This window comes from Colletes latitarsis, chromosome 3 (genome assembly GCF_051014445.1).
Source record: "Colletes latitarsis isolate SP2378_abdomen chromosome 3, iyColLati1, whole genome shotgun sequence".
NCBI lineage: Eukaryota > Metazoa > Arthropoda > Insecta > Hymenoptera > Colletidae > Colletes > Colletes latitarsis.
Genome location: NC_135136.1, coordinates 32,634,395 through 32,658,971, shown reverse-complemented (window position 1 = coordinate 32,658,971; position 24,577 = coordinate 32,634,395). Strand labels below are relative to the sequence as shown.

The 24,577-nt window shown below is 41.1% G+C and overlaps 1 protein-coding gene across 2 annotated transcripts in view; it reads right to left on the bottom strand.

Moving 5' to 3' along the window:
* Positions 1-7,710, bottom strand: part of LOC143340636 (insulin-like growth factor 2 mRNA-binding protein 2) — an 88,359-nt gene extending 80,649 nt beyond the window's left edge. For both annotated transcript variants that reach the window (XR_013079470.1, XM_076762822.1), the window contains exon 1: positions 7,597-7,710. Coding sequence is in view for 1 of the 2 variants with exons in the window: in XM_076762822.1 (XP_076618937.1) it covers positions 7,597-7,685 (89 nt within the window). In the remaining variant the exon portion in view is untranslated. The remainder of the gene's footprint in view (positions 1-7,596) is intronic.
* Positions 7,711-24,577: the final 16,867 nt, after the last annotated feature.

Below are 24,577 nucleotides of genomic sequence, written 5' to 3'. Positions count from 1 at the left end.
CTGGTTTGCAAATGGCGGCCGTCCACCCTATGGAAGGCGCCAGCCATTTCTACGCTACGCTGTGTCGGATCCAACGTCCATATTTCTCGCGAAAAATTAAAAATTATAGTCTACAGCGACTTTTCCACAGAGTTTTCTGTTTTTATTCTGTCCCTATTCTCGCGCAATAAAGACCATACCAATGTTCTATATGTAATCGAAGAATAAAATGGTCTTTGATGTATTTAAAATTTCAATACTGTTGTTTCATTTTACTCTTATATTAGTCTCTGATTAAACGTGTGTGTAATTTTTAACAGGTATTTGCAATATGGACGCTTAAATTCCCGAAAGAGGCGTATTGTTGGAAGCGTGTTCGACGTTTTGGGAATCCACGTGTCTATTTCGACGAATACTGCCATATCTCAAATTTTAAAAACATTTTAAACAGCGTAGACTGATATTCCGTATCGTTTCGTAAACGAATAGAAATTTATTATAAATTTCGCTTCGCTCCAACAAAAAATTTGACTCACAAAAATACCGAAGCATGCACAAATCGATTAGGAACACGTTCGTTTAAAAATCTATTGATACGACGAAGGATAAAATCGACAGGCAAAAAAAACGCCGTTGAATTTTCATGAATGTATTATTTTAAGGCTTTCCGGTCTGGAAATGAAGAAAAAGGAGGTCATGTACGTTATAATTGCAAGTCGATGCAAAACCAGAATGAGGGTAATGTATTCCGTTCTAGCGGAATGCTTTAAAATTCTGACGAGGCGAAAATTCTGATCTGTATGTTTAATTGTTGCAACAACTGATATTTATTATAATCGATTTATAATTACTGCGCGCGGTTGTAACGAAGAATAAATGAATTCATTAATTCTAATTTTAGTACGATTATGTCACGGTATTTACAATAATTTCTTTATTTTAAATTAAGCTACGCCGAAACTGTAAACTTCTGACATTGAGAGTACAGAGAATGATTAACTTCGTTATTTCGTTTCGTTAACGTAAGTAATTTTATTTTAAAAAAAGAAAGAAAATCGCCAAGGCGCTAGAAAAATATTATTTCGTAACGCGTGGTGTTGCAACATTTCGATCAAAAGGTGAAATACACACGACGTTTTCGGCCGTATTCAGGAACGTGAAGCTCAGGTAGAGAAAAGTATTAAAGAGCTAATTCCAGAGCCTTCCTACAAATCGGCCCGGGTCTTTCGAAACACAATCGAACCGACGCAGATGTAACCCTGACAGTACAGACACGATATACCTGAACCTTTTGTTCGAGATTTCCCAAACAGGAATTTCTGATGCAGACAAATGAAAACTTTTGAAATCGACGAACGAGAAACCTAAGAACATTTTCATTCTGTCGTTACTACAGGAGTTGGATACCTGAGAAGGTAAACGACGCTCGTGAACACCGAAAAAGCATTCTTTTTAAATGAAAATAAAATTCTACAAATGGCATTCCCAAGAACTGTTATAAAAATGCAAATTGAATAACTTATAAAAAATTACGTTTCGATTGACAAGTGATATCTTCACACACCAAGCATACATTTTATTATTTAATTCACTGATCGACACACGAGTATTTCTATTTTGCATTACTTTGCTCCGTATCTAAATGAAATTTAGACTTCGTCGAAAGTTAAACGACGATGATTTTCTTCTCACGGAACGACCCACGATTCATTCGAATTTTCCGCCATAATCTCGTACGCGTAGACACCTACGTTACCGATATGGAAAAAGCTTGATACGTGTTTTCACCAAAAGAGAGAGCCACACACAACGCTCGCACGTGTACAGCGCGGACACACGGTATATCGCTCGTTGCAGTCTCGATCTTTCTTTTTATAATATTCCTTTTACACAGAACGCAGTTTCATCGATTGTATGCGTTCGAAGAACACCCCCAACGTATCGATCACAAAGCGTTTCCACTAAAAAAAGAAGTAATCGTGGCAGTAGTCATGGAAAAACCCCATACGCACGTTGCGTTCTAACGCGTCGTTCGTCCAATGGAATATTCGCTGGCTACCATTTACGATTTATTATAACGTTATTCTACTTGTTAACCGACGACACGAATCTATATTTATCACCAACAGATAACTAATAATTCGCGTATAATATTTGGCCAACTTTGATCTATCATTTTCAACGACATTACGATATAGTTTCGAGATAGTTCCTAGATCCTATTTTATAGGCGCCATTTTCTATCTAAACACTACCCATGCTCAACGTAGCTACTGCGTGGCGATTGACGCGTTTCATTGTGTTTCGTCATTGCGTTATTAGTCATCGTTCGAAGGCGACGAAAACTTTTCTAAGAAATCAACGATAATCCTTCGATTGCATGAAATTTCGTCGTGTAAAGCAATCATACGATTCTCATAACAATTATACGTAGATTTGAGATTAAGCTTCTTGGTCTTTGTTAAAATTCTTCTAGGAATACTATCTATAGAAACGTTGAAAAGACACTTAAAAAAGATAACTAAGAACATTATGGAGATACCAAAGATTATGATGGAATATATGTAAACTGAATGTAAGTTAAGTATTTAAGTATCTAGGTCTTTCACTTCTGCGGAAGATGTACGACTAACAATTAAAAAGCTCGAATTTTGGAGACTAGATTGAATCAAGATCAGTATTACTTTATATCGAATCGCTTTAATTACGTGGGTATCAAACTGGATAGCAGTTTCGTATCTACGCTAGACTATCGATATGCATCAATTACAAACAATATTGTATATTATCGATACTATCGCTATACTGATTATTAGCTACTCATACTATTACTCTTGTATTTATGCAAAGCCTGAAAAAATTACACATTTCCTATGAAAATCCCGGAATGTTCAATCTTTTATCATATACAGATTAGATTATGCTTATTATATTTGATACATTCGTAATAGTATCGATGTTTATTCGTTTTATACGGTATCACAATCGAATAGTGTGTACACTAAGAGTGTCTATATTACTAGTGAAACGTAATTTCAAACAAGATGATTTATGACCTGTTTATCTGTCACGTTTAATATCATTACTGAATGTTCAACAACGGCGCCAAGGCTTCGAAACTTTGATTCGTGGACCATTTATTCCGAAAATAAATGAAAGGAAATAAAACGCAAACAGATGCAAAAATATATGTTTGGAGTCAGCGAAAGAATGGAGCCTTCTATATAATAGTACATTTGCTCTATTCCGATGGGCGGTTTAAAAATAAACGGAAGCAGAGACGACTGAAATGCACAATATTTTCTGGATCATCCCGATAGATAAAACATTTACAAATAAAGGGTGGGAAATATAAAATATAGAATTTTTTCGAGCCATTACGATGGATAGAAATTTCTCCAAAAATGCAATTTTCCAACGAAGTGGAGGCAAATGCATATAAACGTGCGTCGAGAGGCTCGATCGTGGATCAAACGATTTTACCGACGATTATGTTCGCGGTGCCCTGCGAGCGTACAACGCCGATCGCGACGACGATCGTTACGACGAGGCCGGAAAGTGTCGGAAGCGCGAGGGAGGCGGAGGAACCGCTTCTCTCGCTCTCTCGCGCTCGCTGCGTGTGTGTGTGGAAAGTTTTAAGCGAGCTTACAATCGGATACCCGAATTCCACGTGTCTTCGAGAGTACACCGGCCCGGGGGGGAAAAAAAAGAACCCACGTAACGCCGAGTCTCAATATCCGTGTTTACGTGTTCCGCATCGCCGATACGAAGTTCGAGTTCCGTGTGTCTCTACCGTCGAATTCCGTTGCCAGCGATAAATTGCCTTCTAACTTGATCGTGAATTATCGCCACTGACGAAGCAACGGAACCAGCCCAAAACGTTCCTCGCCATTCTGCGTTTTGCAATTAACGTCGCATTACATCCACGCGTGATGCTAATATCGCGACGTAAACTAACATACACGCGTGTAATCCACATGACGGATTCAGAGGGACTGGCTTGTTTGTTTTAAATATCGATTTAAAATTAACCATGCGAGCTTTAATGTGAGATACAGTAAATTATATTAATAGTAATAAGATACAAGAAACACAATGGTAGCATGACCTGCAGAAATTGATAAATATCACAGACTGCGATTTCCACGTTGCTCGTGATTAGAGGATGGACAACTGTTATCTCTCATTTTCATAATCTCTTAAATACGTGGCTCTTCCTAAAACATTTTTAGTTTTATAGATCACTAAACCAAAGCTTTATCGACGATGACTTAAACTGTAAAGTCGAAAGCATTCTGAATAGTTGCAACGATTACTATAACTTGCAATAACTCATAGTTATTAATGATATATATTGTTTTCCATATATTATAGATACTTGGGTTGGGGTAAATCTATTATTTTATCTTCTAACCCAGACCTAACCTATAAAGTCGAAAGCCTTCTGAATAGTTTGCAACGATTACTATAACTTGCAATAAATCATAGTTATTAATGATATATATTGTTTCCCATATATTATACATACTTGGGTTGGGGTAAATGTATTATTTTATCTCTCTAAGAAAAAGTCTACCCTGTAATAGTGTTTCTGTCCGAGTTGCTCCCCTTTTTAATGTTCAAAATAATAATTTTAATTTCGTATTTACATAGTTAATGAATGGTCACGCGCGCAATAGCTGGCGCATGCGCGTAATCGCTTCGAACGCCCGCGTGGACATTTTCGTCGGTCGACCTTTTATCGCGTCTCCGTTCGAGTAAATTATTATTGCAAGATTGCTTCTCGACCACTGTGGCTTCCGAGTCCGCGTACACGGTTCGTTTGTTTGAGATCTTTTCACCCGAACTGCGCTTATTCAACAGGAAACACGACTCAAAGAAAAAGGAATTCGTCGACGGTCTGGACAGCTTAATTGGTTAAAGCAGTCGCCTGGCGAGCGAAAGATCCGGGTTCGAACGAATCCAATCTTTTCTCTCGCCTTAGAATTTTCAGAAGTGAAAGCACTCGTCTTTTCGCGTATTTTCTTCTCGCATATTTTGATTTTTAAGTTCCGTGCTCGATAGAAGACTGTACTTATGAATAGAGACTATATTCTTGAAAGGAAGAAACAAAAATAAAAAATTAATTCCATCTGTGTTATATAGAGCAATATTTTATACTGAGATTCAAATTTATTTCTTAATATTTAATCCCGTTTTCATCAGTAACTTTGGACCCCTTCGAAAGAAAACTCTTAAACAAGAAAGAAATGCACACGAATAGATCGCGACACGAGTCTCTTGTTTACGATTTTTCTCATGAGAGCCAAAACAGATTACATTCTTTTAACGTTTAATTATTTTTGTTGTAAACTAAATATAAAAAAACACTACATTTATCACTGTGTCGAATTCTCATCTGCATATTTAGTAAATCTATTATTATACCACCGATCTTTTTATTTGTACGTCTGAACAATGGATATACCTAAACCACTCGATAAACCGTAATTGTTATTGCGGCAAGATGAACGTTCCAACATATTGCGTCGCGTGTATTACACATGGGTTCGAATTAATCACGACACGATTAGAAACACCACTATCCGTACGAAGTTTAAATGGGCATTAACGTTGAATTTTCATTTCCCGCCTTGTTGACGCCGATCGCGCCGAATTTCAGGGACGATCGCGAAGCTATGCCACGTGCGATATCAAGGCCACGACTAGCTTAGCGAAAAGAAAAACAAAGCGCGTCAGTTATACAACGCGACCGGAAAGTCAAATAACAACAAAAAAAATTGTTCGTCGTACACTATCGCGTAAAAGCACCGATCGATTCAATTTTTAGAGTAGAACGAACGAAACACGTTCAAACTCTTGCTGTACAATGGTTAGAACGAGGATAAATATAGCAAGATAACAGCTGAATGAAGCGAAAAGCAACGATAGGCAAAACTTTATTCGAATAATAAACCAATAATACCAGAATGAAATACTTCGTACCACGACTGAAATTGTTGTGTTCATTTAACGAATAACGAATAAACAATTTAGTTATCTATACTTTCGAAACCATACGCTCGATATTTAATTCACTGTTCTGTAACTGAAAATTATCTTATTATTTTGACCGTGTAAAAATATATATTTTTTTTTTCGGTGCTCGTTATAACAGGGCTTTAATTACTATCGTAGCGACTTAAAATCGACTATTACGATCTGTTTTTATTATACGTTCTCGAACGATTTTGGATCCCATCCTCCTCGACGCGGAAGTATTTTCGCACGCACGGTATAATTCGCGCGCCATACCAGCGACACGCAAGTATTTATCGTCGATCAAACATTCTAGAAAAAAACAAGTCATTTAACGAAACGGTCATCTTCTAACGGCGTGGCCTACTACAATATTGGGAGATATCGCGAAGTGAATCAGTTATTACGAAAGCACGAACTTTGATAACAGCCACGGCACGACACACTTGAATAAATTCTTTCGTTTAAAAATCCGGTTTTCGGAAAGACTAAGCCGAAATAACGAAATTCTATTACGCGGTCAGCCAACAGGTTACGGAAGGGAAAAGAAATCGTATTATACCTGTCACGCGCGACAATGAAGCACACACCGGAAGTCTACGTTCCGTGTTTAGTTAGTCGGTTGAATTACAACGTTTATTAAATATAAACTTTAGTCTCCCTTCGATGCGACGTATATGTGCAAGGTTTTTTGTTAAGCTCAAAGAATCGAGATGATTGTTAACAAACAAACTTTGTGTATATAAAACGTAAAAACAAAAACATTATACACCGATCCATGCTTACGAATGCTCCTTTGCAATCACAATGTACAGAATGTAAGATACAAAAGGAAAACGTTTGCAACGTATAAACGGTGTTGGTAAATTCGCGAATTCTAGCGATAGAAATCGCACGATCAAAAGCCTACCGAAAGGTTCGACGTTACGTAATTTAATTGTCCAAGCATTAAGGCCGATTTTAAATTCTTATATAACGACGGAAGAGAATCGAATAGACGAAAATGTTGCCCAGACGCAATGTACATTTATAATCCGTTTCGGGGACGTACACGAGACCGTTAATATATCTTGCCGCCTTTCAAAACTAGCCTTCCGTATATACGTGTGCGCGTACGTCAAGTGTTCGTGAACGATCTGTTGACACGAAGAACCGTTACGCGTATTCTAATATTCGTTCATGTTTATTATTGCCAAGCTAGCTCCGAAAACGCAGCTACAAGAGGCGATCGTGAAGATCCGCGAATACTTCCCAAGATTAAATCGACGAACTATTTCGACGATAAATTCCGAATCACGTTATCTGACTGTGGACCGAAAACGTTCGTTTCTTGAACCGGAAATAATTTCGATCGCTCCGTATCGCTGCGTTCCTCGCTAAGGGAAACGTGTTTTCGCGAAACGTTTCGATCCACCGGGACGTGTACGCGCACCACGAATAAAATATGCGTGTGAGAACTTAATTGATAGAAGAAAAAAAAGGCGCGAAGTTTCATCGACGCGCGCGTGATCGCCGGTAGATCGTGTCGGTGAATTTCTAACCTCACCGGAAACACGATACGAAGGCCGGGAATTCGTAAATAGAGGATGACTAATTTACCTCGTGGTATCGCCGTTTTTCTCCTCGATTTCCAAACGCTCCATTTCCTTCTGCAACATACTACCTTCCACAAACTTATCCAGGGACATGGTTCTTTTTCGTTCGTTGTAATTCTCACACAAGAACTGATGGATTATTTACAACAATCGCTGGCGCGGTTTAGCACTGTTCAATATAATATATATATGTATATATATATATATATTATATTATATATTATATATCTATATATATATATATTTATTTTTTTTTTTCTCCTAAATTATCTTTTAATGCAGCTTTTCGTCGTTAGCTGCCGCTAATCGACTGAGGTAGACAAACACTGGCACTAAACACTGGCTGATTTCTCGTTCGCGCGACCGAACGAGCACGAATGAAAGAGAGAAGAGCGAGAAAAAGGATGAAAATAGGACACACGACGGCGTATATGCGACGAAGACACGACACGGCCGACGTACAAGCACTCTCGGTTGGTCCGTACAGTAGCGTCCTCTCTCGTTTCCTTAATTTCGTACTCCTTTCGCGCGTGTGTTCCTCCCTCTTTCGCCCTCCGCGCACGGCTCTCGTCCCTTTCGTTGATCACGCTACTCCTCACGGCGTTTCCACCTTCTTCTCGCGACAACACACGATTGATATATCGCGTGCGGAGCAGCACCACGGGACGCAACGATTGAAAATATCCGCGAAGACGACGCGTAAAGAATCAACGAGCAAGGAACGATCCACGACGGCACTGGGTTCGCTAGGTTCCACCCAAGATAGAGTCTCGCTCGTCTCGTTCTCTCAACGACCGCCAAAGGGAAACTCGCGCGGGTGGAGCAGTTTCGTACTTTCCTCCTCGCCTCTCTGCTCCTCGGCTTTCTACAACCGTGCCTCCCCTTACCCTCCTGGCCCACTGTCGCGTCCTTCTTTCTCGCGCGCCTGCCGTCTCTGCCTCTTTCTCTGGCCAACCAAGAAATCCCTCCACGTATCGAAGACGCGCGAGCACTTTTACCAACTGAACGGAGACAGCCAAGAGCTCGTACGTGATTGGTCGTTCGAGACGATTCCGGGACCGTGCGTTATCCGGTTCCCGCTACTGCTCTCGCTCCCTCTCTCTCTCTTTCACTCTGTCTCTATATCTTTTTCCCTCTCTCTCTCTGTCTCGAAGAATGATGAACACCGTTTTGCACGATGACACAACAGGATAGAAAACACCGATGGAAAATGACGCGTTCCACGGAATTACGGCTGGGTTCCTCTTCTCGTACGTAACACTTATGTATTCCCTGACGCACGTGGATCAATCGGCCGCGTGGCGAAGGCGCCGGTGCGCGGTTTTACTCGGCCGAATGCGAAGCGGACACGACACCCGGCTTCCGTTCCGTGCGAACCGCGTTTGCTACGTTCGTAAATGACACTGGCCTCTCTCCGCTGCTTATACGTGGGTGCGCCCTCTCTCTGTTCTCCAGTTTTCCTGTCTCTCCCTCTTTCGTTTGGCCCTACGCGTACCGTCTTTCGCACCCTTTCGGTCCGCTACCCCTTTCCTCAGTTTTCGCCGGGCGTTTCGATCAGCACTGGCTGCGATCACGACGAACGCGCGACGATCAATGGGGGCATAAATGCGCGTCGAGGACAGAGAGATACGCTCGTCCCGAATTTTACGCACAACCTATCAGATGATCGCGGTTACGCACACGGGTGTCGAGTACGGAAACACACACACGGCTGGAGCGGCGTGCTGCGCTGACGGCGGCTATATTGGCCGGGATATCTAACAAGAAAGCGCGCTGGGTACACTGATATTATTTTTATAACAACGCGGTGCGCGGCCGTCCTAGGCCGCGCCCAATGTACCCCCACCCTCGTCCGGGTTTACTCCCCTCCACGGACCGTTCCTCCCTCTCCTACTAGGGGAAGCCTTACCGTTCGTCCCCACCAAAAGACATAGCGGCGTACCGGCGTGTGAGACTCGAGAGAAGGGTGAATAGGAAAAGGCTCTCGACTATCCTGCGTGGGTATATCAAAACCGGAACGCGACATTTTCTTCGCGTGAATACCATGTTACTTCGATAGCCGTTCGATCGTTACGCTAAGATACCTAACCCTTAACGTTCGACAAACATACTCCATATAGATTCGCTTATCCTATTCAACCGACGCGTACATTATTCTACTATAAATTTCGCCGGCACACCATCTTGGATAATGCAAAGCCCGAAAGACACGAGTCATTGGTCGCGAGCAGAGTCGCCATCTGATGGGCGCCGGTAAACACTAAACCTTGTTTTTCCAGTGAACTTAAACGCGACAGTAAGTACACACGGCAAATACAATCACGATGACCAATACAGCTTTCCATTATCCCCTCAACGTACGATTTAATGTCATTTTTCAAACGTATACTATTTAATTTTGTTTAACACTAGATTTACGGGCATTGATCGCACATATATTTATTGATACCTTTCATGTTGACGATTACCTTAAAATACGATTTTTCTTTTAATTAAAATATATATTCATGCCATTGCATCAATCAAATTCGACATAATTTGTTAAAAAATAATATTTACGCGTTCTGCAATTTTAAATATGGAATCTGACATCCGTCAAATTGACGGCTTACGTAAATCTAGTGATAAATTGTTTTACGAATATCTCGTGAATATAAAAATGTGTTGATTTTAATATATAAGTCGTGATAACGGAGTGAGTAGCCTCATGATTGTGAAATTTGTAAAGGATTATAGAAAAAAATATTTGATTCCAAGGAGCAAATAATATAGAGACGCCTTTTCTTTAATTTTCATGGTCGTGTAAGTTTGTTTTGAACGAATTACGTTTCTCTACAACGTGGTTAAATGGCAATTGTAAGGGCGAATGTTGGCAAATTTTTTTAAATAGAAAATGTTTACAGTTCGACGGTTTTCCTAGTGTGATTTGACCAATCGATCCTATTTGAGATATTGACAGCACGTGGTGTGTGCTGACAGATTCTCAAGCACGATAAAGAATTCCTTTTTTCTCTCTTTTATCGAAACATTTTCCTACGCAGCTTCCTATGATAAATAGAACTTAATACGAGAAATATTGCAGCATGATACGCAGCTTCCTACGACGAAGCTTCCCTTGTTTTGTCAAATTTCGGCTCGAAGGTAATTTTCGAATAAATAAGGCCAAATCGAGAAAGTGAGACGATATTTTTTAGCAGTTTCGCTGTACCGGTCTCAGATCGGACTTGTCAACTAGTTAAGAAATGTAACGCTTCACCCCTGGGCTCGTCGACATCAAGGGCACTTCTCTGATCAACTTGTAACCCAAAAGGGGGAGATTACAAGTGCCCAACTACCGTGACATTCTAAAAGACGCCGCCGTACGTTATTTCACGTGTATTTGGTTCATGTTTCATTAGCGCTCGAATCGACAAGTACGACCGGTACTGGGGGTTTTCGAAACTGCGCGTAGAGTTTTACCGAACGTCCAGGACCATAAAAAGAATGAAATCTCCGAACGACGAAATACGGATTCCTGGTTCTTCGTTGAGCCAAAGGGTTGATTCCGTTACGGAGGTCTCTTTGTTCGGCCAGGTAGAAAGGAAGGATTCGCCTTTCTTTTGTGCATGCCTGCAGGTATATGGGTGCAGGTCGACCACGGGTATTCGTGGCTTTTCTGCGCTCACGTTTCATCGTCATTATCTTTGGCAATGACGAGGGTGTTATCCTTGAACTAGATTTATCATTCACAGAATCATGGCCGGATAGCACTTGAATTTGTGACGCGACCGAACGCCTCGCTGAATTCTATGTGTTTCGTTGTGCCTTTTCAGAACGGAAAATAATCCTGACGAGCCCTCTTCACGAAATACACTTCGTAATTTATATCCATACATACTATTTTCCCATGGAGTAGAGCTTATATTGTCAACAACGTTACAGATTCTTCCTTCACTTTTTCAAGCATTTTCTATCGTTCGACGAAAATTACAGTTGATAATATATGTTGCTCTCGTAAGAAAAATTAATAAATTCTACTTTTACCTCCATTAAAACCGATCCAAGTAAAAGAAACGAGAACGATTAAGTAGAAGAGTAAATTTAAATAATAGCGCAAAAAGGAAATTTGCATTTAATCGTATGCGATTGTTTGAGAAAAACGTTTAGATTGTCACGGTGGACAGTGTGCTAAAATTATTGAACGGGAACATATACCCTAAGCATCCATGCTTCCGTTTGCGAACTTTAATTCGAACGGTCAGCAACATGATCATAATTTTAAGACGGGTTCTACCGGGATTTGACCTGAATGGCACACCTGTACGACATGTGCCATGATCTCCCGGAAGAAAACAAATGATGATTACAAATCACCGAATTACGCAAAGGGGATTGCAGGATAGAAAAAGGACGAACGCACTGCGCGAGGGGAGTGGACGCGCAACCGAAGACGTTGATCCACTATAAACAAGTGGACACCCAGTTATAATACCAGCTTGAACTTGAATTTTTAATGTGCCATTCGGTCACGTGGTTGTGCTATGAATTTTTATTACACGGGGTTAATTTAACGAGCGACAGTGGCGACTCGTCCTTCGACAAAACTATTTTGCGACAAACGTTTAGAAAAAACGAGTTCCTCAGCGTACACTTAGAAAGAAAACTGGTTAATTTCCAGATAGTAAAGTGTAATTTCCTGGCAAGTTTAATTCATGTTTATGAAGAAGATGACACCAACAATTTGAATTTGATTAAAATGTGCTTGTACGTCGAAAATCCTTCACAACATAGAACTTTCAACAATAGTTGTTATATTGAAAATAAAATTCGAGCCATTGTTCAAATTTTCTAAATGAATTTAACAAAATCTGCAATACGCCTTTGATATTAGTACATTGCCTGTTGGACGTTTTCGAGTCTCTCGATCGTGGTAAATTCGTAAAAGCCGGCGTCGTTGAAAACCAGCTCGTGTACTTTTTCTACCAGCTTAAAACCCCCATCAACTAATTCGCTAAATGATCAATCGATTATCCTCTTCATCGAGCGTGAATCCACATCGGCTTCCTAGAACCGTCTTCTACGGTTCGTGACTTATTTTTGCTTTAGCCACCTATGAAATCATTACCCTTGCGCTGTCAGTTTCACACTTGCGGATTCGGTATTACGTGAAAACAGATAATCGACTGGCTGGCTACATGGCCGCTAAAACGAGGACCGTGGATATCTTTAGAACGTGTTCCAAGAATTCCGTAGGTTTCGGTTAATTGGCTTTAGAATCCGATAAGTACCATTCCCCGAGCAAACAACATCGAATTCGCTTGTTGCACAGTCATGTCGAGACGAAAGTGCATACCTTACCGCGAACCAGATCGCGGCTCTTTGTTCCTCGCAGTAATGACGGTTGGGGTAGGTTAAGACAGTGTTTAAGGATAATTAATAGTTGGACGGCTCGTAAATATCGGTATCAATGAAGCGTGGCCAAAACGTGACGTGGGGATCGGCAAATGGTTTCCGGGCGCATAAAAATTAATGGATCTGGCGTTAACCTTCGAAGCAACTATCCCTATTCTGTAGGACTCGTCAAGGTTAATCGTTAGTCGTCCTTAGAAAAATGATATTCGAATCCTGTCTGCTAACAAAGATATTACGTCCTTATAAGTTGCTTTTATTATTCGTAGAGTCAATGCAGTCGAGTACTGTCACGGAGAAGCAATACGCCATGTTTATTAATCAATGCAGTTTGTTTCAGATATAATTTTTTATGCATTTTTTATATTTCTGTATAATATCTTCCCACAGTAATTATTTTACCCCATTTAATAGATAGCGTATAAATTTTTCAGAGTTGAAATCGTTGGAATTTTTATTTTTGGGACCGATTAAAAAGCAATTGTTTATTCGACGCTAGTACTAGTCTACTCCAAGCGTATGCCATTTCGAGGGTAGGTAGCTCGACATTGTTGGATAACAAACGTGGCTATAACTTGAGAACAAGGTCAAACGGGTCACGCGTTTATCGAAACTTTTCCCGTTGTTTTTATATCCGAAAGCCATCGCTGGCACCCACGTGTTACACCCTGTATATTACATTACCCTCGTTGCATCTTCGCGTTTAAGCGATTGTATAAACGCCGTCATCGCGAATGTTTGTACCTAAACATAATTACTCGGGCAGCTCTTATCAACGTAATTTCCAATGGCAATGCCATCCACGTGATTCCCGTAGAACCGTGGAGTGGGTAGTTTAATAACTGGGACGGCCGTAGAAACGAGCGATCCGAGACGAAGGGAACGAACGAGAGAGGTTTTTACCCCTCCAGGGTGGACCAGCCGATGGAAGGAAAGCAAGGAGGAGCGACGTAATTCGGGCCAGGAGGAAAGGGTCCTCCAAGGGGAGCACGGAAGACGAAGGGCGCGCAGGGGTAAAGGGAGAATTTTGGGTGGGGACAGAGAGGGTAACCGGGGTAAAGAGAGAGGGAAAGAGAAATGCGAGGGTGCGTAAGGGTGGCAGAGCCCTGGAATCAATAGTGGCCACGCACCCTTGAAGAATTTTCGCACCAGGAGCCCCGGATGTCTCAGGACAAACTGGAAAAGCTTTCCCAGCTTCTCCGTCGAATACCGGTTTAAGTCGAAGAAAATCGAATCGACGGTATGTTATTTTAAAGAAACTCGACGATAAGGTATACTTCCTTAATCGCGTGAAAACGTACCGCGTCTTAAAGCAGTGGGAAGAGAAACGTAGTATAATTTCACCCAGTGAGAGAAATCGAAGAAGATGCTTCGACGCTTCGTAAAAGGATTTTAGCGATTTGTTAAGAAATTTACGAACTCCTATACGCGTTAAGTGCTCGATAACGTAGCTCGTAGCAACGTCTAACGTCGAAATATTGTTAACCGTATTGTTGAAGTTCTTTATTCACGCGCGAACGATTACACGCGTAATCCGGATTTCCAATGTCTAGCAGCATGGCTTCTGACCGTCCACAGCTGTAGTGTTTTTTTTTTCTCGTCCAACCGCAGTCGAAATACTTTTCTACTTGAAACCAAAATATCAGTCTGCCAGAAGATACGTTATCTGTTTCTACGACGCGTAAAAATAAGTAAATTCTCATAAAAATTTAATCTTAAATTCGGTATTAACCGACAATAAAATCGATCGAATATCGTTGTCACTGTAGTATAATCGTGCTCTTCGCATAACTCGAATACGTGAATCATTTTTGGCGGAAACATTCGCGTTGAGAATTGTCGAAAGTCAGAAAATGTGTGTCTTTACAGACGAGTAAAGAAAAATTAGGATGGCTAGGGAAAAATGACTCACCTCCAACCACTGGCAGCTTGGCCGACCGAAGATTCCGGTAGGGCGTCGCCGCTACCCCTAAAACAGGGAAAAGGAAAGCTATGGGATACGTAAGGACACAGGAGTTCTAGGATATCAAGAAAAGTTATTCAGGTAAGGATAGAGTTAACATTGTTTAAAAAAAAAAACATTCTTTCGCTAGAGACTCGTTCGATGTGTTAAGGTTCGAGATTTAATAATCATTATTCGATATTTCGCATGTGAAATGAGTTTGCTCTTTTTGCTCAAAGGGTTGGGCTGCATTAACTCCGTAATTATATCGTGATTTCACTTTTCCTCTCCGGCGGAACGAAATTCCATCGAGCAGCGAAATTATTAGGGTGGCCCAGAAAATATTGCACGCATTAATCACTCGTTCTTGGTATTTCTTTTTTTTTTAAACTGGCTATTAAAATGAAATGTATATATGTATTAATACGCTGTTGGAAAGCCTCTTGTATGTTCATATGTTCGTCTATCTTTGGAATAAAAGAGCCAAATTAAAACTATAACTCGCAGAGTGTATAGTCGAAAGTGACGGGAAGTTTTCCTACAATTATCACCGAATAAATTAAGATTTTGAGGCTTGCAATAATTTCTGGGATACCTTAATCGCTGACGTAATCGAGAGTACGCAGCCAACGAAAATCGAAAGTCGAAAGCATTCGACGTACGGGACGCGAAAAAGTTTCGTACCGCGGATAATTGGAAGGACCTCGCGACGTGCATATTAATTGCGGTCTATCTGGTGGCGGACGAAAAAAGAATTAATAATAACCGCGTCGCCGAGATACGGATCTGGCCGGTCGGTTGGCCAGGTGCAGCGTCTTCCGTGATCCGCGCATATTCCGAGGGTTTCTTTTTCACGGCGTCCTTTTGCGTCGGTCACGCCAATTAAGAGGCGTCGTCGTTAAAATCACCTTTATGCTGCCTTTCGTACCAGCTACCGTGCGAGGTTTCAATTTGTCAAGGGAGAACACTCTGGATCCGATTTTTCTCAAAATTGCACTTTCACTCTTTCGATAACCATCGTCGAAAACGATCGCGCATCATCGAGCATTCGACGGATTTTGATTCTTAACTTTTCGTTGTCGAACAGAAAGCCGTATTTTACGCGAACGCGTAATCATAGCGTACCGTGTATAGTTTCTTTTTTTATCGCGATGCGTTATTACGAATTCGAGGGTAATTGAGCGGTCAAAACGAGCCGAAGATCGATCGCGAGAATCAATTTCCATCCGTTGCTCGCGCTTCTTATTTAGTTACGACTCGGAACGGGGGCAAAAAACGCGTCGTTCCAGTGGTGCAATTTGAAATTAAGGCGTCGAGCGCAACTTCTCCGCCTGGGCAAAACGGCAGCTGCGTTTCGCCAACAAAAATCGCGTCTCCCATAACATCGTCCAAGATTTTACGATCGGCCACATTGTTGTATCGCCTTAAAGCGGAACCATCGGCGTTGCAACGGCGAGAAAGTGCATCGGCGCGGGGTTGCACCGTGGGGCGGGGGTAAAAGAAGAGAGTGAAAACAGAGGCGGATGCAACGCCACGGGGAGAGGGTATATAACAATTATTGCACGTCAGCGTACCTCAATTTCGAGATAATTAACCGAGGCCCTTTACACCTGCGGATTGTGCGAAGTCTGTACACGCGCATATCCGTGTAATTTTCTTTTTCACCGTGACGATCTCCGATCATCTACGGATTCCACGCGTGATAAGAAATAGACCGATAAAAACGACAGAGGATAAAAAGAGAGAAGACAAAAAAAAAAACATAATCCCAACCGCTTTTGCTTTTTGCCGAAAAAAAGGCTATCGTCATGACGGAATTCGGCGCGTCCCGACTTAATGTTCTTACGTGCCCTTAACATCGACGATGATTAATAGCCATTAACGAGGGGAATGACCTGCACCAACGTTCAGGTTTAAAGCGTGAAGCATTTAATATCTCGAAAAACATAATTTACTTTGTAGACAAGCTGTTTCAATCGCTGCGTTACACATTCTTTTTCTTTTGCGACACCCTTCCTGGCGATATTAACGGAGAAAGAAACCGGAAAGAAAAGCAACCTGATTATGCAAATTTTCCAAAGAATCGAAGTCTTTGAAATTCTCGTTTAAAAATTGCGGAACTACAACAATTTTCTATTTATTTCTGTTGGATATCAAATTCTGAAATTCAAAGGTCGAATCAGGGGCTTTTTAGGATTCGTACATTGACCCTACGTTATTTAATTTACTTATAAATATTGTAGATAGAGACACGTATGTACATCGATGAAAATTTCATTTATATGCAAACGATCACAAACTCTTTTGAATAGAATTAAATAGTGTAATAGAAATAAAACAAGAATTGAATATTGCTAAATATTGTTTTTCAGGATTCGTACATCGATCCTACGTTATTTAATTTACTTATAAATATTGTAGATATAGACACGTATGTACATTTATATGCAAACGATAACAAACTCTTTCGAATAGAATTAAATAGTGTAATATAAATAACACAAGAATTGAATATTGCTAAATATTGCTTTTCAGGATTCGTGCATCGATCCTACGTTATTTAATTTACTTATAAATATTGTAGATAGAGACACGTATGTACATCGATAAAAATTTCATTTATGTGCAAACGATCACAAACTCTCTCGAATAGAATTAAATAGTGTAATAGAAATAAAACAAGAATTGAATATTGCTAAAGGATTCGAAACGAGCAATATATCGATCGGATTATCAGCCAATCGATCATCGACTTTTAAATTTCGTTTCGTTGGTGCGCCTTAGGGGTCTGGATTAATAATCGCGTTTCCATTTTCCAGCGAGTTACTTAAGGGCACCAATTACTTTGCGCGACTGGCAGCCCGGAGCATCTGATCGGTAATTTCGATCGGAATTCCGTGGCTTATGTTTAAAGGCTACTTCACGTCGGATGCTATTAAAGTGTCGCTATTAAAATTCACAATTACAAATACATGACAAGGTAGACCCTTTACAATGACTCTCTTTTATTATTTCTTCTATTCTTAATTCTATTCGATCTTTTAAATCTCGAAAGCAATATAACGTGAAATTAATTAGCAAATTAATTCGCCTGAAATTTCCAGCAAACGATTTCTGAATTTACAGTGTAATCCACAAGTTCGTTCGACACGCTGATTTATTGATGCACATTATCAAAAATGTGCAATAATTGTATTTGAAGATGAAATATTTCAATCGATGCACACACCGAAACGATTGTTTTCCTTCTATTTCTACCCGTGTTTTACGAAACAACGACGTAATGAGCGGTATTGGTACGACTGCGAATTGCTTTTAAAATATTTTTGATTGCGATAAAATAATTGTACACCTGCGCGATGTGCCAGCGAAGTGCAAATTGACCCTCCGGGCAAAAGTGAGATTGACACGGCTGACACAAAATTACGCTTATTAACATTGCTGTCCTGAAAATGCATTTAACATGTCGCGGATAAATAACAAACTGAATATAAATAAACACCTTTATCTTACTTCGAATATTAAATAACTTACAAGATATTATTTACGTAAGTTATTAAAATGAATTTAGTTTGACTATTATTTCTCGTATAAATTGACGATTGGGGTGCAAAACCTGTAATCTATCAGGACAACGGCAGCGTGAAACTTTTGTCCGCAACTGTAGCCGTGTAAAGCTAGTCTATCTCGTAGGTCAACCAGGTGTCTATTCATCGATAGAATTCTCGAGTGGCGATCCCGCAGGATACGCGTCGGTTTCGTGTGTGAACGCAGCTGCACGGGGGCCGCGTATCGAGCTCCTCCTCATTAGGATATCGTCCCTCGAGGCCCGTAGGAAGATGCTTTAAGCAAACATCGGAAGGAGCGATCCTACCGGGCGGGTCCCGGTGTATCGTTTTGTTTTCGCTCTTCCGACGTAAGAAGCCGCCGCTGCTTCCCGCAGAAAAGAGGATCCCAGAAGCCAAATAAAGGAACAGGGACTCCTCCGGACCCGGGAACCAACAACGCGCGATCCAGTTTCGTGTTTACCCAGCCTTTATATGCGTCAATTCACCGAGAATCGTTGCGTAAGAGATTACCTGATAATCCTGGCGCAAAGTCACGAGTAAAAAAGAGCGTTTAGGAATTCAAATCGCGCCTGGGCCCCCGGAAAGTGGACCAGACGGAAACGAACGAGGGACTTTTCTGCCGTGCTCGCCGAGACCCTAAACAGGCCACGCGCTTCGCATTCCTCCAACGAGTCCAAAGGTTTCTTCTACGATTGCCTACTTATCGATACCCTTCGAATACATAACGTTTTGTTTTAAAACTTTCGTACTTTTCCTAACGCGTTGCCCCCCGTTCAATGTTACACGTTTCATTCTTCGCGCCACACGAATATTGGGACCCAATCGTAACCACTGTGCTCGAACGACGATTTTCTAGGTGTTCATCCGAGCCAGCTATTGAATAAACACATACGTGTACAAACAAATGTGATATTTTATACCAATACGAATACCACGATACGATTAAAAGCAGGGATATTTAGAAATAAAGAGTCGAAACAGTATCGTACATTCCACGCTTAACAGATTAATTGGATAAGAGATAGCGGAATCAGAATAATAAGAAATACTTGTAGATTAGGCTGATCAATAGATGTCGGGAGGAACGTTCTTTGTTTTTTTGTTGGGAAATTAGAGTACTAGCATACGTAACATGAATATATGCAAACAGTATAACTAAATAAGTAGAGTACATTATCAAAAGTATATATGAATTTACACGTATCAATGAGTCCGTTAACGTAGTTGTTTTTGTAATTTTGTTTCTCCTACGAATTTTCAGGCGTGTTCAACTATATCAAAACTAGTTTAAATAAGGGTATCGATGTAAAACGAAAGTTACTGGGTTAGGAATTCCACGCGAACTTGCCAAACAGATAAAGAACGTTCGTCTCGAAAAAACCTAGTTCACGGTTATGAGAGCAAAGTATCGCAAAGTTTCGCTACCAGTTCGCGCTTGCGTGGTGCGTCGGTGCAGTCGACGTAGATGCAACAAGTGCAAGCGGAGTGCTATTAATCTCTTGCAGTTTTATATGGATCACGACTCGATATCAACCGTACTCGCAGAGAATTCTTTTTTGGAATTTTTTAATTTCCCCAAGAAACACGTTTACGAAATTTGAACGTGTGCATTCAATAATTTCTTCATTTATTGAAAGTACACAAACGTTGTTTGAGCAAAAGTAACTAAATGTCAGAAGAATTATTATAATATTATTTTAAAAATTTTCGTTTGAAACAGGACCTATATTCTTTACGTCCACTTCGTTGGGCATTGTGAAATGCACCTAACAAAGTAAATAAACTGCACTTTTCATTAATATATTTATAGACAATTGTTTTTTTATAATTAGTAACACTATTGTAACTAACAGATTTGTAATTTTGATGAATTGTATTTTTTATAAAAAATATCAAATTTGACCAGATCAATTAGACCAAACAACGCAAAAATGGATATTGCAGCAAGACGAACGTAAATGAAATTCAAAAAGAAATAAGGGAATTAACTAAATCCAAGAATCATTGACATAAATTTTACATCACATTCGCCACGCGTTCTCTCACAGAGTAAACATGCACGTTTCCAAATTATTTTATCAGATAATTGCATCTTCGAATTTGTTTTGCTATTAGTTCGTATAATCCACGTTCTAGCGTAATAATTTACGGTTTCGAATGATTCTAGATAGCAAAAACCGAATGTGCCCGCGTCTCTAATGGTGATTGCCCGGGCTCGTCTAACGAGTAAAATCATTTACGCGAATAAGCTCGACGCGGTGTGACGATACTCTGTAATTTAATAAGCGTATTATTTCGGTATCTTTCCCGCGTTGATCTGTCGCTTTGATGCAGCAAAACGTCCCCTGTAATAACCCTATCGCGTTTGAAATGCGTCGCACACGCATCGTCCCTTCCTCCCGTTAAAAAGGCGAAAAGGAAGAAAAAGAAAAAAGTATCAACAACATTCAGAAATTCGAGTCGCGCCTGCGTGCCGAAGCAGCCGGCTGTGCATTGACGCAACAAGTGCATGCAGGATGCACCACGAGCGAACGGGGGGGTGGGGGAGAGAGAGGGAGAGGGGGAGGGAGGGAGGGAGAGGGGTGAGGATTGAGGGGGAGAAGGGTAACGGGGTTGGGTGTGGTGGTCTGGGGAAAAGTGGGGAGTTGAAAGGGGTGGAGGACGAGCAGAGGCAGAATTAAATGCAAGGCGAGGGAGGGGGCACACCACCAGAGAAGGGCACGAGGTTGGCACGCGCCGAGTGCAACGATTCACTCCAAGAAAAGAGAGGGAAAGAAAAGAGACGAGGACAGCCGACCGGAACGCAAGAGAAAGGGAGAGTGCATTGCAACCGAAAGGAAGAGATGTGCATCTCCGGGCGATCTCTTGTAGCAAGCTTTTATTTCTCTCTTCCGTGTTCCATGTAACGCGCACATTTGCGCGCGGTTATATGAATTCCGAGGGGACAGGCGATATAGACAAACGACTGCTCTCGAGTGCAGGAAATGCAAACAAAGTGCATTAAATCACCCGGATAACCACCGGCTGCAGGGGTCTCGCTTACCCCCCGTGCACCCTTCCCTATCGCGCAACCTGACTGACCTGATATGCACCGCTAGGTGCATAGGCCTTGTTATGCAAATGAGAAAAGTGCAACCTCGTAAATGCAAGTGGAAAACGGTACGGTAAGCGCGTGCTGCGCGTACTACGAGGGATGCACCAGCATTCGATGCTATTACTGCTTCACCCACTTTGTGGTTAAGGTCCCAAACCGGGGGACGAAACATAAATTACTGGTTTCCAGTTTGCTCGTCGCGACCACTCTTTTTCTACCCTTTACTTAACAATTACACTGCCCATTTATTATTATTTGGAACATTATATTACAAACGAAGTAAGCAATTATATATACTTGTCAACGATGATGTTTTATACTTGTTTCACTCAAGTTGTTTTTTTGTTTCTCCCCCGTTGGAAATGAAATTTGATTTGCAAATAATTTTATTTCAAATAGTATTCGTAGAAAAAGAGATTAAAGTTTCGTAACAGAAATGCGAATCGTTGCTCTTCGTTCGACAGAGAAAATATTGATTGCATTCGTACGTATTCTTGTACCGATTCGATTACAGTTACACCCTTCGCGAGCCGGTTTACCGCAACACGGGTGTACGAGCAAGAAAAGAGTAGCGTATATTGCACGTGCCTGCATTGTGCGGATGCACCGCAAAGTGAACTGCCTTTCATCAGGTCCAGGACAAGCCTTGCGGTTATCGTATTAAGGCACGTGCACAATTTTCAAATTTTCGAGGAACCAGCCACACCACAAAAAGTATTCGCGAACCACAATTGCAAATGAAATCAGAAAATTCGAGTAAAATCTACCGATACGTTAGCCACCGTTAAAAGATTTAAAATTTCTATCACTGGTATTAAGCGATTTGATACGAATAAAGTGCACTGTAACTTTCATTAAATCTTTTTTATGAGAGAAGCAATTTCTATTTACTCGAATTAACTTGTTTGGTGAAAACATTTTTTCTATTCCCTAAAGAATGTTTTACCACGCTATCTAGAAAATAAGTATCACTTTTTGAAGGACAACGATTCACTTAATGGGTGCTTAACGGGTCAAAGAAGGTTCGAGACGGACGTTGGGTGATATAATTACAGTCATTCGTTAAAAATTTTCCACTCGGTTCTCACACTCACTCGGCAAGCGTAACGTTACACAGCGGCGGAATTAACACAAGAAGGCCGATAGAGCCAGTTAAAGAAGATAGAATCAGAAACGCGGCGGATCCCATGGAATCATTGTAAAGATTCTCGAGGGGTGAGACCCCCAGACCTTAAACTAGTTTCTGCTAGTAACCAGTTCGTTTCTCGGCTGTCTTTCCTTTCTCTTTCTCCACCTCATCTCGCCCTTTCTTCTTCATGTCACTGTAGCCACTGTAAGAGAGTGCTTTACATTTGAAACATATCGGCTTATATGGAAATGAATGTTTAGCCATGCATCGGCCTTAAACATCAAAAACGAGAGACCAACACTCGCTGCTGGAAGCTGATACGCGAGTTCTCGAGCAACGCAGGACGACAACTCGGAAGTGATACTTGTCTCGCTGAATTGTAGGTCCGTCTATTGTCGAATAACGATCTCGCCGTTTAATCTTATCCCTGGCAATCATGAAAGAGGTGTCACTGTAACAACGGTCGCGTTTGTCACTCCAATTTAATGGACACACGAGTCCGACAGGTTTTTACAAAATGAATTTCGATAGAGTTGTAAATATTAATAACCGTAGCAGTTAATATCTGCGGGATCTTTCAAGATCTAGACGACGCTCTGAGAAAACTCTGGGTACCATTTCTTGCGTACGTTACAACACGAGAGGATAGAGCATTGTTTGTTATCGTTTCTCGACAACTCAATTACTAGAAACGCTATGCGAGAAATTTGAAAGAAATTAGGAAGACAAACCTTATTAATGGAAAACAGCGTATCGGAAAGATAAACGGGTTAAAACTTGATGCGTGTGCGCGCGGAAACATTGTACCGTAATTTATGCTACCACGACCCATACGGACAGAATAATAATAATTTATAGCAACAGTCGCTACGTGTTCGCTGCAGTCGTATATAATTTAAGCCGTTTCGAGGCTCCATTCCGAAGATACCATCTTTCTGTGAGGCTTTTAATTTCGTTTTCATACGAAACGTTTTGCAACTATTAGTGCTAGTGGTGTCTGGATAAAAAGTGGTTGCTCGTACGGCTCGTTAAACTGTCCGTTCGCTGCATGTTGTCTTTAATTGCTCTTATCTCCTCCGGTCGAGTATCGTTACGAGCAGCAACAAATCCACGGTTTATACGATTGCACGTACAGTATCGCCGATAAGGTTTCTTGTTGCAAGAAGAGTCCCAATGGTATGAGCAAACGAGAAGAGAAACGGAGGAAGGAGCGAGTCCGGGGGATGGTGAAATAACAGATTGCAGTTGTGGCACGAGCGAGCAGCCTGGGCTCAGTTCGGGGCTCGTAAGGAGAAGGCAGGTGCCACATTTTTTTTTCGAACGCCTGCCTCACCGTCGAGAAGGAGGCTGTCTCGGTGTGCAGAGGCTCCCAAACGTTTCTGTAATCGCCCTCGAAACGTGGAAAGTTTTTGCGAAAAACCGAAATTACGAGACCCGAATTTCGCCGCGATTAATCTCGCGTGTAATCTACTCCGCAAACACGAAGGCAAAATAACGACGCTCTAAACGGAGCAAGTTGAACGCAACGTACAACGAATATTAATCAAAATTAACGTTAAGATTCGTGCACGAGTGCTGTTTAGATACAAAGTGGGAATACGTACCAGCGATCCGTGATATTGCGGGGAGCATGCGAAAAAACAGTGCTAGTTTAATCTATATGTACAGTCATGATCTACGAATTTTCGTGCACAAACATAAAACGACGCGTATAGGTGAAACTAGAAAACGGGCCAGCAGAATCGACAGCCGTGAAAACAACTGCGGCGAAATTTACATGACAATCGATATCGAAGTTTTTGGGGGATCTGTCGGCACGTACTTCTCCCGGAACTTCAATCCAAGTAATTGGCTATGTCTGTT